General features: G+C 48.5%; 1 protein-coding gene across 4 annotated transcripts; it reads right to left on the bottom strand.

Moving 5' to 3' along the window:
- Nucleotides 1-648: 648 nt before the first annotated feature.
- On the bottom strand, nt 649-12716 carry LOC308342237 (cytochrome P450 4A11-like; the record flags this gene model as incomplete). Of its 4 annotated transcripts, none has more annotated exons than XM_080802541.1 (12): nt 649-817; nt 3560-3636; nt 3777-3839; nt 4677-4812; nt 4908-5098; nt 5190-5296; nt 5737-5891; nt 6260-6384; nt 7377-7504; nt 7956-8000; nt 8978-9110; nt 12492-12716. In XM_080802541.1, the coding sequence occupies 12 exons, from the start codon at nt 12693-12695 to the stop codon at nt 649-651; spliced, it is 1533 nt and encodes a 510-aa protein (XP_080658667.1). The 4 variants fall into 4 exon arrangements, with proteins under 4 accessions (XP_080658667.1, XP_080658664.1, XP_080658665.1 ...); XM_080802538.1 differs by having other exon boundaries at nt 3777-3832; nt 4664-4812; nt 8978-9119; nt 12501-12695; XM_080802539.1 differs by having other exon boundaries at nt 8978-9119; nt 12501-12695.
- Nucleotides 12717-15196: the final 2480 nt, after the last annotated feature.

Below are 15196 nucleotides of genomic sequence, written 5' to 3'. Positions count from 1 at the left end.
TTATCTGAGTACACCTGTCTAATCACAAAAGTCCTTATGGAAGACGAGGTGATATGAAGACAGCAGCAGAAGGATATTGAAAGATGCTATTGGATTTGAAAAAGGAGGCTCCAGGAGCTAAAGATCACAAAGAATTCCTCTTGATGCTAGAACAGGCAGAGAAAGGGATTCTTTCTTGGAGACTAGTGGTAGTGTGACCACCAATATCTTGGCTGTGGTCCAGCAAAATCCATTTTAGACTTCAATCTCTAGGACTATAAGAAAACAGGCTGGTGTATTCTAAGACACTAAGGCTGTGATAGGTTATATAGCAACCAGACGAAAATAATATAGAGACAATCAAATAGGCATATAAAGAAAAAGACATGCAGAGGACAGGCAGGCTGGGAAACAGGCAGGTATTAAGTTCAGTGGGTGGTCAGATTCAGGTGGGTAGGAGAAGGGTAACAGATAAGTGAATAGGATGTCTGGGGAAAGGTGAGATGGAGAAGGACAGACAGTCTGATGCACAAGAGGAGGAGAGCAGGAGGCTGGCAGTGGGCAGAGTGAAAGCAGGAAATGGGCAGAGGACAGCAGACAGGAGAGACTGACAGCAAGACACGATGGCAGGCAGGAGGCCGTCGGGGCTCATCCTTGTCCCCACAAGGGTTAGAGGAGCTTCCTGAGATGCAGGTGGATCCCATTCTTGGACATCAGCACAATTCTTGGAGTGGGAACAGGGACCATGAAAGGATCTGGTGCCAGCTCAAAGCGGAGCAGGGTCAGGGCCACCGCCACCTTCATCTTGTTCATGGCAAACTGCTTCCCGATGCAGTTCCTGGGTCAGGGAGGGAAAAGGAAATGAGAAGTGGCCTCAACCCCCCTGCCAGGAACAGCACATTCAGGGGCCTCCTGCATGGGCCCAGCCTGGATCCATTTTCCTCAAGACACACGCACATCTTTATGCCTACCTAGCCTTGCCTGTTTCACTCTCTTCCCTTGACCTCTTTTTTTCTCTTTTTTTTAAAAATTTTTATTTCTTTTCAGCATAACAGTATTCATTGTTTTTGCACCACACCCAGTGCTCCATGCAATTCGTGCCCTCCCTAATACCCACCACCTGGTTGCCCCAACCTCCCACCCCCCACCCCTTCAAAACCCTCAGGTTATTTTTCAGAGTCCATAGTCTCTCATGGTTCACCTTCCCTTCCAATTTCCCTCAACTCCCTTCTCCTCTCCATCTCCCCATGTTCTCCATGTTATTTGTTCTTCCAGGATTAGCTCCTGCTCCTATCCGTGCTCTCAGCAGGCCTGAAATCCCGTTACAAGAAGGTCAGAACCTTGAGCCTCAGGGCCAAGTCAAGTGATCAGTAAAGCAGTTAATTATTAAGTTGTTTACTCTCTGCATATGCCATTTCAAGTTTCACAATGCGAAGAGCAGGACAGGGCACCACAGGGGGTGGGCTGGGCCATCCTTCAGGCCCTAACCATCTGGGGCATACAGGGGTCCAGATCCTCAGAGAAAGGACAAAGCAGAGTTGGGTAAGGAAGTCAGAATGGTGACAGGGAAGCTTCTGCAGGGGCAGAGGCTTAGTGACATTCGACCTGCTGCACCATCTTACTCGGCCCCTCAGTCAACAAGCTGCTGTAGCTTTCCAATTCTACTGCAGAAATGTCTCTGCTGCCCTCCCTCAACCTCCCCACGCAGACTTTTCTGTCTCCTGCCTCCATTCCCTCTTCTGATGCCCTGGCCCAGCTCTGAGCCTCCTATGCCCTCCATCATAGGTACAACGTGTCCACATGCTTCAGCTGACATCAAAGTCCCCTCTCCGTTGTTGGCTCACTTTTCACCTGTTCAACTCCCCTCCTCCCAGCTCAGCTCCTGCTGAGGAGATCCCAGAGAATGCCCTCCCTCCACCTTTGCCTGCCACATGCTCAAGGCTAAGGGCAATGCCAGCCTGCCCTCACCCCCACCCCTGGCCACTGTGCCTCTTCATTCCTGGACATCACCCTAATAGTTTACTCAAGGACACATCACTTTCCAGAGTAGGACAGTGCCAGGAAAATGGAGCTTCCTACAGTGGGGTCAATTAGGAAATGAATGAAAGAAAGAAAGGAAGAAAGGAAGGAGGGAAGGAAGGAAGGAAGGAGGGAAGGAAGGAAGGAAGAAAGGAAAGAAGGAAGGAAGGAAGAAAGGAAAGAAGGAAGGAAGGAAGGAAGGAAGGAAGGAAGGAAGGAAGGAAGGAAGTCTCTTTTGAGTGGAGGCATTTGTTTCTTGACTGTGAACTCCTGGAGGCAAGGGCAGTATGCCCTCTCATAGCAGAGGACTAGGCACACAGAGACAGGCTTAATAGGCAGTCTTAAAACTGAATGATGTCTCTTGAACTGAAAAAGAAACCCACCCTGAATGGAATAAAATATGAGTAACCATTAGTTCTGAGCTAGGAACTGAGCTGTCTACCCCTCTCCTGTCTCTACTGGCAGCCACATGACTTGCACCAATGTCTAGGAGGAAGGACTCAATCCCAGGGAGAAACAAATCCTGGAGCCAGTATCTGGAAGCACAATTTGCTTAAAGATGTTGTGTGAAATTGGGTTCACTCTCTATGTGAAGGATTGACAGATTCCTGAATTTGGAAAAAACATTTTTCTAGTAACTACTTACAACGTTTCCTGCAGTTACTATTTATAGGACACTCTCAGCAGCACTGGAGGATTTCACAGCAGCCACGCTGGACAATAGTCATCCCAATGAGCAGCCATGTCATGTGTGCTTTACATTTTACACAGCGGGTAATATTCAAATGCTATGTGTCATGTATATATACAACAGGTTGGATTTTCTTCTAAAAGCAATTTAATGTCCTCATTTTTATATATTTGTCCATTTAGATGTCTGGACTCTAAGTGTAATATTAAGGTATATAGAGTCCAGATCATATGTAGTGTTTGGACAACTGGGAAAATTGTCAAGTGTACATGACCAGTACCATAGAGTCAATAATTCATTTGGTTGGTGAAAATATAGCAACAACACAGATTAGTCGAGTACTTTATGAAGCCCCTAAGAGACTGTAGGAACCTTTCCTGTGTATGGCTGAAATATTTGAGGCATGCAGGAAGCTGAGTATGGAAACTCCTGCAATGTAGTCAATGGTGCAGTGTGGAGGTAGAATGGGGAGTTGAGTAGAAAAGGCTGGTTTGAGATTGTGTGCAACGACAACTTTTGTGTCCACCCTCTCTTTGACTTTGACAACACTTGAAAATTACATGTGAGAAAATCTAATTCCGTAAAGTCATACTCACAAAATGAAGAACTCACAAGAGTACCCTGGGCTATGGAACACCCACTGACACTGAATTGTAGCTAGAGATTGTGTAAGAGCAATGGGTCAAAGTCTCCATGGCATTCAGTGATTACCAACTTTCTTTTTGTAGAGACACATACCTCTTTCCCAGCACTCCAACAGGCCAGGGCATATCTACAGAAACCCACATAAATGTGGCAAGTCACAAACATCAAGTCACAAACAACCCAAAATAGCCCCTGCCTCTTCCCATTCTGGTACAAGTGCCTCAACTTGATCCTCCTGAGAAGGGCAGGAAAGCATGGCTGTGTCGAGAGGAACCCGGTGCAAACCAGGAAGGGTCAAACACCTGCAGAGGGAGCACCAGGGCCAGGACGGAGTCAAGCCCTTCCTTCCAATCATCCAAGGGACAGCACACCCAGAGGTGGGCCAGGAAGAAGGTTTGATCTGGAGAGGTCATCCCACCTCCTCCACCCAAAGTCATCATATCTCTGGGTCTGGCCACAGCTTTGGGTTGTGGTGAAGGGCATAAAAGGAGAGCGTCACTAAGAATCCCGTGGAGCAGAAGAGAGAAGCCTGGACATACATGCTTGTGGGGCCCAGCTGCACCCACACACAGCTTGGCAGCCACCATGAGAGCCTTTCTCATCACTGTGAACGGAATGACAGCATTGCAGGAGAGGTGGGGCAGACACAGCATAACAGGTATGCACGTGTGCACAGGTTAGTAGATTAACCATGACCAGGCCAAAAGCAGGGAAGAACTGGAGGCTTACATTTTGGAGCAACTCATGGGACAACTCACATCAAGTACCATCCATGGGTCTTGGGGAATATGCATCAGCCCTTCCATCCTCACAACAACCCTCCAGTGAAGGCTCAGAACTCTTTTGTTCCCATGAAGCACCTGAGCCTCAGAGAGGCTGAGCACCTTGCCTCTGACCAGCCAGCTAGGATGTGGCAGGATGGCAGGGATCTCAGATCTGGTCATCAGCTACTCTCTGCCATCATCCTGAGGGCTCCCTGGAGACTGGACCATCTTAGCCATGATGGTGAATTCTCTGATCTTTCTCATTAGCCTAGACCCATATAAGGAAAGACCTCCTATCCCCCTGCTCTGTCTGATGGTCTCTCAGGCACTCATATCTCAAAGAATGAGAATATTAGAGCAAAATCCAAAGCCACATTCAGGGGCTGTCATGTATTTGTTTCTTGGATTAAACTCTGTGGGAAGCATACCATATACCTCATCTGAACAACAGGAAATATTGGTTCTCTTGAGGGAGAAATGACTCTGAAAGACATGTACCAACTGCCCAGAACATGTGGATTTCTGACCTCGCACACGTTCCTGTCGAGTGTTTATGGAGGGAGACTGGGGAAGTTCACACCTTTGGGTAAGGAGCGTCCATCAGGGAAGGTGATGGGCTTGCTGAGCTCTCTGCCAACACATGGAACTGGTGGGTAGAGTCGCAGTGCCTCCTTGATGCACATGGTGGTGTAGGGCATCTGGTCCAGGTGGTCCCTAAAACAAAGCTATCCTGAAGGGCGGGCAAGGTCCTGGCAACCAGGGAATTCTCTACTTGAGAGGGCAGGGCCTCCCTTCTCATGAGCACTCACCAGGTAATGGAGGCACTGTCCCCCAGGAGGCTCTGGATCTCCTCCCGGCATTTCTGCTGATGCTCTGGGTGTGTGGCCAAAGCATAGAGGATCCAGGAGATGCCGCTGGCTGTGGTGTCATGGCCCTCAAACATGAAGGTGTCCACTTCTGCACGGAGGTCCTTGTCAGAAAAGCTGCTCCTGTTCTCCATCTGGAAAGACACGGAGAAAGGGCAGGGTTTGAGTTTTCCCCCCTCCTCCACACTTGTAGGCAAAGCCTCAGGCCTTCCCTGCCACACACACTTGGGCAAAGAGGAGGATATCCAGGAAGTCCAAGTGCCTCTTGCTCCTGACCTTCTCCAGCTCTCCTTCCTCCTGCAGCTGAGCCTTCCTCAGCTTGATCACTCCGTCTGTCCAGAACAGTGTTCCCAGGCAGAGCTGAGAGCTCTGGGTGCCCAGACACAGCCACTCAAAGTAGCCCACCTGCTCCCTGTGCCCCAGTCAGGGTGCCAGGTGGGTCAGGCAGAGTGTGGGAGTGGGTGTGTTTGTTGGGGTGAGAGCTCTAGCACCAGGTGCTTGCAGGTCATCACTCCCCTCAACAGCACAGCCCAAGGAGGCTCTGCTTGAATGCTGCTGGCAGGGGCTCTCATTCAACCTTCACCCATGCGGTGACACATGTAGCTGCTTGCATACCACCTGGCACCCTAACACCTGCACCAGAGGAGTACCTGGGTGGGTGTTTCCCAGGTCCTGGAAGGGCAGCCCGGGGCAGGACTCAGCTGAGGGTCAGGCCAGTCCCTTTGGGATGTGCCTGATGAAGGAGGGGAGCTTCCCAGAGGGCAGACACAACCTGTGTGTTGATGGGCAAGCTGGCAGGCCCGGTGATTCCAGCGGCCTTCAGGGGTCAGCCTGTAGATGATGTCTTTCTGGTAGAAAACATTCCTTATTCGGGAAAGCACCAGGTTGTTCAGGTCCCGAATGGCTTGAAGGTAGGACTGGGAGTACCTGAAAAGGGAGGATGCAGAATGGACTGGATGGAGGGAGGCATCTGTTCTGGAGTGTGGTGGGCCTGTGTATGGAGCATTCCTCAATCAATGGGACAGGCAACTCTAGGCATTTGTCATGTCGTTCTTATACCCTCGAGACTCTCAGCCCTTTATGAGAGACTTTGGCACCCGGGTTTCTTCCTGGGGCACGGAGCAGGGTCTGTGCCTAATGAAGGCTTGGCACGGGCTGAATCTGACTGTGGCCAGGGGCTCTCTGCAGAATGTGACTCTTTGGGCTGGTGAACATCCAAGCTGTCCTAACTGTCTTTCAGATAGTCCATCCCAGTTGGTAAGAAATAGGACCCTGCAACTAAGGGTTTTACTGACCTATATGTCTCTTGGTTGCCCTGGTAGCTGAAGGCACACTTCATAAGGGTGTCCAACGTCATCAAGGAGATGTGTCCAAAGATCTCCAGAGATGAGTTCTGGCTGAGGAGGTCCTCCCATTTGTCCTGTGGTAGAGGGACACATATATCTTTCTCTACTCCTCCAGAAGGCCCATGCTGACAAGGCTGGACTCTCTCTCTGCCTCTCCAGATATTCTGATGAGATGCCCTCACTTTCTAAAGCAGTTGTGTTTCATCAGTTTAGGACCATATAGCCATTTGTTTGTAATCTGATGAGTATTTTCTAAGAATATAGTCTGAGAAAGTTAGTTAATTGTTATTTAATTAATCATGATCTCTTACCATCTGACTTAGGAAGAAGTTTGGTGATAACCACCTTTTAGGAGATCAGAAAACATTGTTTCTCAGGGGACTAAGGGGCAACATTTTGTGTCTTGGGGTTGATTTTCACATGAAAAACAGGTGAAGTCCCAATTTAGGGAGCAAGAGTCAAGGCAAAGGAAAGATCAAGGGGCTAAGACTGGGGTTTCCAAAGAAGGGATATCAGGAACTTCAGTTCCTCTTATTCAACAAATGTCAGCTGAGCACAGTGAGTGAGAAATAGGGTCAGACTCAGAGGTGATGTTATGGCAAGACCCAGCCCTGGAGAGTAGAGACTTGGTCTCCATTTCCCTGCACAGAATAGATAAATCCATCAGAAGCCTTCAGCCCTAGCCCAGAGCCCACGTGAGTGACATCATGGGATGTCCACTTTGCCACTAAGCTGCTACTGTTCAGGCCTGCCAGGAGCAGTTTGTCCTGTTGTCTAGGGGCATTGACTACTCTTCCTGTCCAAGTCAAAGACATGGAAGAAGGACAAGAAGAGACCCTTTATCCACCATGACGGTCTCTCCTGTGGGCAGTGAGCAAAGAGTGGATAAAAACAGGTGCCCAGATGCTTTTTTGTTCCATCCATCCTCATAGTCTCATAGTATGGTATAAGTTGTGATTCTGGGGGCCATATCTAATGGATGTCTGAGGGACATAGCTGTCTGAGAGTGGACTTTGTGAACTGTACGGGGGGTGTGAGTGTGCAGGTGAGCAGGGCTTGAACTTACCAGCATCACTTGGACAGAGTCAGCCATGAGCCCCACATAGGGCTTCAGGATGTCACAGTGGAAGGCTGGGGTCAGCATTCTCCGGTGCTGGAACCACGTCTGCCCATTCAACAGGAGCACACCATACCCTGGACCACAATGGGTGTGTGTGGGGGGAGGAACCTCCAAGAGTTGTCTGAGGACAACTGGGGAGGAACCCAGGGTGTCAGAAGAAGGGCATCCTGGACAAGGCAGGAAAGGACAGTGCATGTCAGGAAGGGGACTTCCCAAAGCCTGGTGCACAGCTGAGAGATTGAGGTTGAAACAGGGCAGCACTGGTTAATGGAGAACATCAATGAAAAGTTAGTCTGAGATCATTACGGAGGACTGAGAAGTGATGTGGGAGAAACTGAGCTGCAGGAGGGCACCCCTACCATTAGGAAGGGGTGAGGTTTTTATCTGAAGAAGAGAGAGGAAGCTCAATTCAGAGTTGAGTGGAGTGATTGTGGTGCTGGTCACCTCGTATTTGTCTCGGCCAAATGGATATTTGTTGGCAACCTAAGCAGAAGGTGAACTGTAGTCCTTGTTAAATATACTTACCTATCCAGGGAGCCATGAATCTGTAAGAACCATCAGACTTTGGGTCTGAAAGTAAGAAAGGCATTACAGGAAACTGGAGGTGACCAACGAAGGCAGGCTGCACCCAGGAGGTAGCTGTGGTCTAGACCATTGTCCCCCATCCCTTCCTGATGATTGTCAGCTGGAAATTTGTGTCAATCCACCTCCCACTTGCCTTCCAACTAGGACTCTCTGTCTTTCCTGATAGTTACTGTGGGCTCAGGAAGGCAGACTGAGTGTCCCACCACAGAGGCCTATTGAGTAGGAAGTTGCATCGGTAAGAAATATATCTTCTGTCCTCAGCGCTAGTGACAAGACAGTAGCTTGTCCAGTGGTTTTTTGTTTGTTTGTTTGTTTGTATTCTTACTTTTTTTGTTTTTGTTTTCGATTTTTCGTGGTGGCTCAGTCATTCCACGTGCCAGCACAGGCAACAAATTGGGGTTCCACGCAAACCATCATGAATAGGAAATTGTCTTGAGTTCTGGGATCACACCATTGTGGTGAAGAAAGTTAGAAAGAAAGAAGGAAAGAATAAAAGATGAAAAGAATGAAAAGTGGAAAGGAGGGAAGGAAGAAAGAGGAGAGAGGGAAGGAAGGAGAAAATGAAGGTGGGAGTAAAGGAAGGAAGGAAATTAAGGAAGAAAGAAAAAAGAAAGAAAGGAGGAAAGAGAGGAAAGGAAGGAAAGAATAAAGGAAGGAAGGAAAGAAGGAAGGAAGTAGAAAGAAAGAAATAGAGAAAGAAAGAAAGGAAGGAATAAAAAGAAGGAAGGAAGGAAGGAAGGATGGAAGGAAGGAGAAAACAAAAAGGCAATTCCTTACAGGTATTTAAACTTTCAAATAGAGTAACTGTATTTGGGTTTCTGCTGGCTCTTGGGCTGGAAAAATGGCAGGTAGAGGGTCAGGTATTTATGACTGAGCCAGCAGTCTCTCCTGAAATGTCACAGTCCCCAGGAATGTATCCAAGAGGGAAAAACCCCTCCAACAGACAAATGGTTTGCACTCACCTGATCGCCCCAGGATCACCTTCATGTAGCCTGGGTCATAGACTACGAGGTTAACCTCACTCCCCCATAGCCAGTGAGGACTAGCGCAAGGATATTTCTCTGCCCTTTTCTGAAGCTCTTGTAGCTCCTGACCCTTTTGGAACTGTAACCAAGGGAAAGACAAATCAATAAAACCTTGCTTCCTCTTTAGGTCCAGTGCTTGGAGAGGTGGGGAGGGTAGGATGGCCATATGGAGATAGTTCTGGATATCAGCAGTGATTAGGGGTTTGGAAATGTTTCTGATGAGCAAGGCTCTGATAGGGATTCCAGATTCATGGAACTTATGTTCTAGTGGGAGTAGAGGTGGGGAAGTCAATTGTGCCCTACACTGAGAAGTGTTATCCAATGACTTAAGGAGGCTTCACTGTGCTCCCAGGTCATGTCCATCACTGGGGCTGCACTTCTCCTTGGATCTGGTGCAGGGACTGCTTTGTGAGAGCCTCTTACCATGAAGCTATGTTACCTCACCCTCCAGGGTCCCTCAGACCTGTGCAGTAGGGGCCCTTGGGGGATCCTGTTTCAGAACAGTTGCATGCCTCCTTTCCGGTTGCTTGCTTTCCAAGCCAGGTGGCTTCCAGAAACTCCTGCTCCTGGGTTGTGTCAGTAGATCCTCTGGGGCCCCTAAAAAGCTAGATAGTGTAATGCCTGGCTCTTTCTCTCCCTGTGTCACTCTGACACCCACTGGTCTGTCAGCTTTCCAGACAACCGCTTGGGACAGCCAACTCTTCCTGAGAAGGTGTGACCAGGGCCAGCTGAGACTATTAGAGAGGACATGGTGCCCATAGTGGCAGTGGCAGTAACTCTGTAGGCTGATACTCAGTGTCTACTGGCTTTCAGGCTGCGGCCACTCACACAGGAAGTGCTCCATGGCAGCTGTTTCACCTGGCCCCTCCTAGGAACTGGGGTCACAAAAATGTCCCCAAGTGAGATACCAGGACAGCGAATAGAAAATAAAGAGTCAGCACAGGCAATCAATTGTCAGGTGCTGTGGGCTGTGCTGACCTGTGGTCTCCAAGACGGAGGGTAGAATCTGGGAAAAGATGAGGCTGTTGGGTCATGGATTCCCATACAGGAGTTCCCCTTTCATGGTTCCTGACTGATTTCAGCTGTATTTAGTGCAGCAGGTTTGGTAACCTACAAACATGCTAGTCGTTCATAGGCATTACCATTATCTTCAATTTTTATAATTAGAGTGTAACTGTGACCTTTGGTCTGTACCAGGTGACATTTGGAGATTAGTATAACTCACACAGTACTATACTCATCATCATCATCATCATCATCATCCCCATTTTACAGATGAGGAAACAGAAGGATAGAGCAAGTATTTGAAGTATGTGGCAGAGCTAGGGTAGAATCCAGGTAGCTTGGCTCAGAGCCCATAGGCTTCCCTGTCTCACTTGTCAGTTGTCACCTGGCCTAAAGGATTAGCTTTAACTTACCGCACATGGCAATCTAATTCCTGATTTAGCCAATAACAGAGGTACCGAATAAATGAAGTCTCAGATTTGTAGGAGGAAAAAAATCTGGCTGCAATATATTAGGCCAGCAGAAGCTGAGGGCTGATTGGGCACTGGGGGTAATAGGAGTTATGGAAGTAGAACTCATGTGCTTACAGAGTCTCCATACCATCCGTGTAATGGGAGTCAGTGGAGGAAATTTTAGTGGTTGCTTAGGTCAAATCCTAGCTCAGAAAAGTGACAACTACATCTAACAAAAGGTCTCAAATTCTCCAAATGGACAATCTGGAAGTCATTAGTGCAACAAGTTGCATGAAGAAACTGGCCTATGACTGTCTCCCTGTGGCTGATGTGAAGTTTCTGTCTTTGGCTCCATTCAGCTGAAATTGCTTGGCCTCCTCAGCAACATCCTGGGCCAGGCTTGTTCAATCCACACACCACAAGACAGCCCCTCCTCACATGCCCCCACCTTGCTGATTCCCCTGCTGAAGGACCAGTACTGACAGAGCTGGAGACTAAGTACCATCTCCAAACTAGCTGCAAGCTGCTCCTTCCTCTGTCATTCCACAACCTGCTCAGGCATCTCTTGGGGTCAGCTCTGTGCTGGTAACTGGGTCCTGGAAGGGGGTGACATCCTCAGCCCAAGGAACCCACAGTACTGTGGTTGGGGAAGGAGAACTGGGAGGTAAACAGATTCTTTTAGTGGTGCAACTCAATGTCAATACTCTTTATGTGCCCCATCCTGGAAAGCTTCTCTCTCATGAGTGCCAGTAACTTGTCAGGGTTTTAACACTGAAATCACCAGTCTGGAACATCTCATAGTCTCAGGCAAACCAAGCTGGTTGGTTCCTTGCACCGGCCATGACACCCCAATCTGGCAGGTGAGCTTATTTTCCCAGGACCTGACGCCTGATTCCTGTCTATGGTCTCCATAAGCTGTGAACCCCTCTGCTGTCTGTGTTCCCAAGCAGCTCAGGGCTAGGCTTTGAGGATGGGATTGAGTGGCCAGGGCAGGGAAGGATCAGGAAGGGTGTTCTGAGAGAGGAGCTGGGGCTCCTCGTCTAGGAGGGGGAAGACTCAGGAAGGAACAGCCATCATCCTTAAGGCGCAGTGTAACTGTCTCTCAAAACAAGGTAGTGCTTAAAATATAACCCATGAGAAATTGAACTAGCCTGGCAAGCATGCTTAAATGTTACCTTAAGAAGAACATGCATTAGCAACAGGTCTCTAGGGGAGAGGATGATTTACGTCTTGGAAGCCCAGCAGCCGGGAATGCCTGGCCCCGCTCAGGGTGGAACGCCACCTGCTTCATTTTCTGATGTTACTCCCCTGCCTCAGAAACAGCCTACTGTTAATCAGTTATCAAGATAATCCCCTTAAATGTGCTTGCTCAACTATAAATTCTATACTGCTTGACCATGTATATCCTACTCTCCTTAGTTATCTAAAAGATTTCAAATCAATGTATAACTCCTATTCTTTCTTATTTATCTATAAAGCATATGGTTAGTATATAAGCCATCTTATATACTTATACTTATATACTTATATATCAAGATAACAACTAACAAAGGAGCAGAAGAGGGTTATACATTAACCATAGGCTTTGTAGATAAATAAGAAGTTGTTATCTTGATTCTAATAAATATGGGACTGAGCAGTTGTTTAGGGCGACAGTCTTCTCCACTGTCAACCCCTGCTCCCTTTCTCTTGCAGCTGACTTATTTGTGCCTCATTCTCCCATGGGCCCTCAGGAAGCAGCAGGGCAGGACTGCATTACAGCCTGCAGATCTACTTAAGGAAAGAGGGTGAGACCAGCCTGAGGGCACCATCTCAGGCTTCCTTCCAGCAGAGAGCTCCCATATTGGAATGAGGAGCCAAGATCTGAGCAGTAAGCTGGGTGTTCCCCCGAGGCCCATGTGCTAGTCACACAAGAAGCCTATGTGGGATACATATACTGACCGGGATGATGCTCCAAGAGCCCTGGATTCCCAGCATTCCCACTCCCCTCCAGCCCCTCTTATCTCATGCATGTGCCCAAAGAGCCAGTGGGAAGGAGGGGACGGGAACTCCTGGACTGCTCTGAGCAGCCACCGCCTGTGCAGGTACAGCTGTGCTGCCTTGAGCAGCAGCAGAACCAGCGCTAGCACGGAGGCCACTTGCAGGAGCCCAGAGACACTGCCCAGGGGTCTGATGATGCTCAGCACAGAGACACTCATGGTGCAGGTGCTGCTGGATCGCTGACTCTCCCTGACTGTCCCTGACTGTTGCTGACCTCCCCTGAGCATCCCAGCCAAGACAGTCAGGGGAGGATTGCCCTGCCCACCTGGAGGGAGGGTGAAGGGTGAGGGCAGGGCTTAGACTGGGCTTCTAGAGTTCATTAACTGTGAAGATGTTAAGGGGTACCTGTGGGAGGAAAGCTTTCTCAGCAGACAGCGATAATGACTGGGCATGTTCCCACTTGCTCCTCTCCCTGTTATTCAACAAATATTTCAGGAGCACCTACTCTGTGCCAGGCAGCTGCTGTATGCCAGGACGCAGCTGCCAGCAAACATGAATCCTGACAGCAGACATGAATCCTGACTGCAAAAACTTCACAGTCTAGTTTACCAAATGTTCAGGAAGGGGGTTTGGTTTGATTATTATCCCATTTCCTTTTTTTTTTAAGGTTTTATTTATTTATTTAACAGAGAGAGACCACAAGTAGGTAGAGAGGCAGGCAGAGAGAGAGGGAGGCAGGCTCTGCGCTGAGCAGAGAGCCCGACTCGGGGCTCGATCCCAGGACCCTGGGATCATGACCTGAGCCGAAGGCAGAGGCTTTAATCCACTGAGCCACCCAGGCCCCTCTATTATCCCATTTCTGAGAGGAAAACACTTACAGAGAGCTAAGGTGACGTGACCAGAGGAAAACCACCATTGAGAGTGTCAGCTGTGATTAGAGTCAGGGTTTCCAAACTGTCTGTCTCAGCTGCCTCTGCATTGTTCCCCACACTTGTCATACTCCACGATTCAGTGATGTGGGCTGACTATGTCTGCAGGCAGAGCCCTGGCCTCACACTCAGGAGGCCCAGTCCAGGGCTCGCTCATGACATATGAAGCCGGCCTGTCATACTCTTTGTGCCTCAGGTTCTCCTTCTGTAAGGGGGTAATCATCCCTTTCCCAAGGTACTCCCAGGAATGCTCATTCAGTCACGCATTTACCCACTCATGCACTCAGCAAATGTTTCTTGAGCTCACAGTCTGGGAGGTAGAGGCAGAGAACTAACATAGTACGGGAAAACATGATAAGGCCTCTACTGAAAGAATGGGGGTGAGCCCACCTGGAAAGGAGACAACGAAAAACAAGAATGGGACCCTGAAGTGTGAATAAGAATTCACCAGGTGAAGAGTGCTAGGGAGAAGGATGGGCACTGACCACTCATGGAGAGCATATGAAAGCACATCTGAGGAGGACAAGTAGGTATCTGAGCTTCACTTTATTCCTGATTGTCTTCCCCCAAATTGACTCCAAGCCCATAACTCTGAAAGGAAAACAAGAAGTTTTTGTCAGGAGTTCTTTGGAAGGCAGCTTTTCCTCCTGCCATGGTCCTTACCATCTACCTTGTTATTCCTACACCCCCTTCCTGTGGCCGACCTTGTGACAGGAGATTCATTACACAACCCATGGGGCCACAGGTCTCTCTATTTCCCCCTAAGTCCTGGGCTCCTGTCCAAACCCGTGTGTGTGTAACCTCATTACCCATGCCTCTCAACTTTCCTCCATTTCTATGCTTACTTTCCACCCCTTGCTGGCCCAGGCCCAGGGACTCTGCAGCCTGACTCCTTCCCTTGCTTTGATTGGTACCTAGCACATGAGGGGCAATTGTGGAGAGAGCTTGAAAGTGGGACAGCCTGGATTGTAATTCTGGGCATAACTCTGGGTTTGCCTTCCCAAGTCTCGGTTTCCTCTACAGAATTGGGGGCATAATGCTTGGTAATAGGTAGCTTTTATTGAGTGTTTACTATATTCTAGACACTGAGCAAGGAACTTTATGTGTTTTCCCCATAACAATCCTACAAAACAGATTTAAAAAAACCCTGAAGTGTCAGCATGGGAAGATCCTCCTCTGGGGCAGGGGAGCAAGTCCACACTGAGATAGGTCCTTTAAGATTTGGAGTTTTTGTTTTGTTTTTAAAGATTTTATTTATTTATTTGAGAGAGAGAGAGAGAGAGAGAGAGAGAGCGTGCATGAGTAGAGGTGTGGTGGGGTAGGAGAGAAGCAGAGGCAGAGGGAAAACCAGACACCCTACTCAGCAGGGAGATTGATGCAGGGCTTGATCCCTGGGATCATGACCTGAGCCAAAGACAGTCCCTTAATCTACTGACATAGCTAGGCACCCCAGGATTTGGAGGTTTTTTTTTTAAATTTAAAAATTTTTTAAATAAACATATAATGTATTATTAGCCCCAAGAGTACAGGTCTGTGAATCGCCAGGTTTACACACTTCACAGCACTCGCCATATCACATACCCTCCCCAATGTCCATTACCCCACCGCTATCTCCCTATCCCCCTTCCCCTGGTCACCCTCAGTTTGTTTTGTGACAGTAAGAGTCTCTTATGGTTTTTCTCCCTCCCAATCCCATCTTGTTTCATTTATTCTTTTCCTACCCCTCAAATCCCCCACATTGCATATCCACTTCCTCATATAAGGGAGATCATATGATAGTTGTTTTTCTC

This window comes from Martes martes (genome assembly GCF_963455335.1).
Source record: "Martes martes genome assembly, chromosome: 4".
Lineage (NCBI taxonomy): Eukaryota > Metazoa > Chordata > Mammalia > Carnivora > Mustelidae > Martes > Martes martes.
This window is presented reverse-complemented; position numbering and strand designations above follow the sequence as displayed.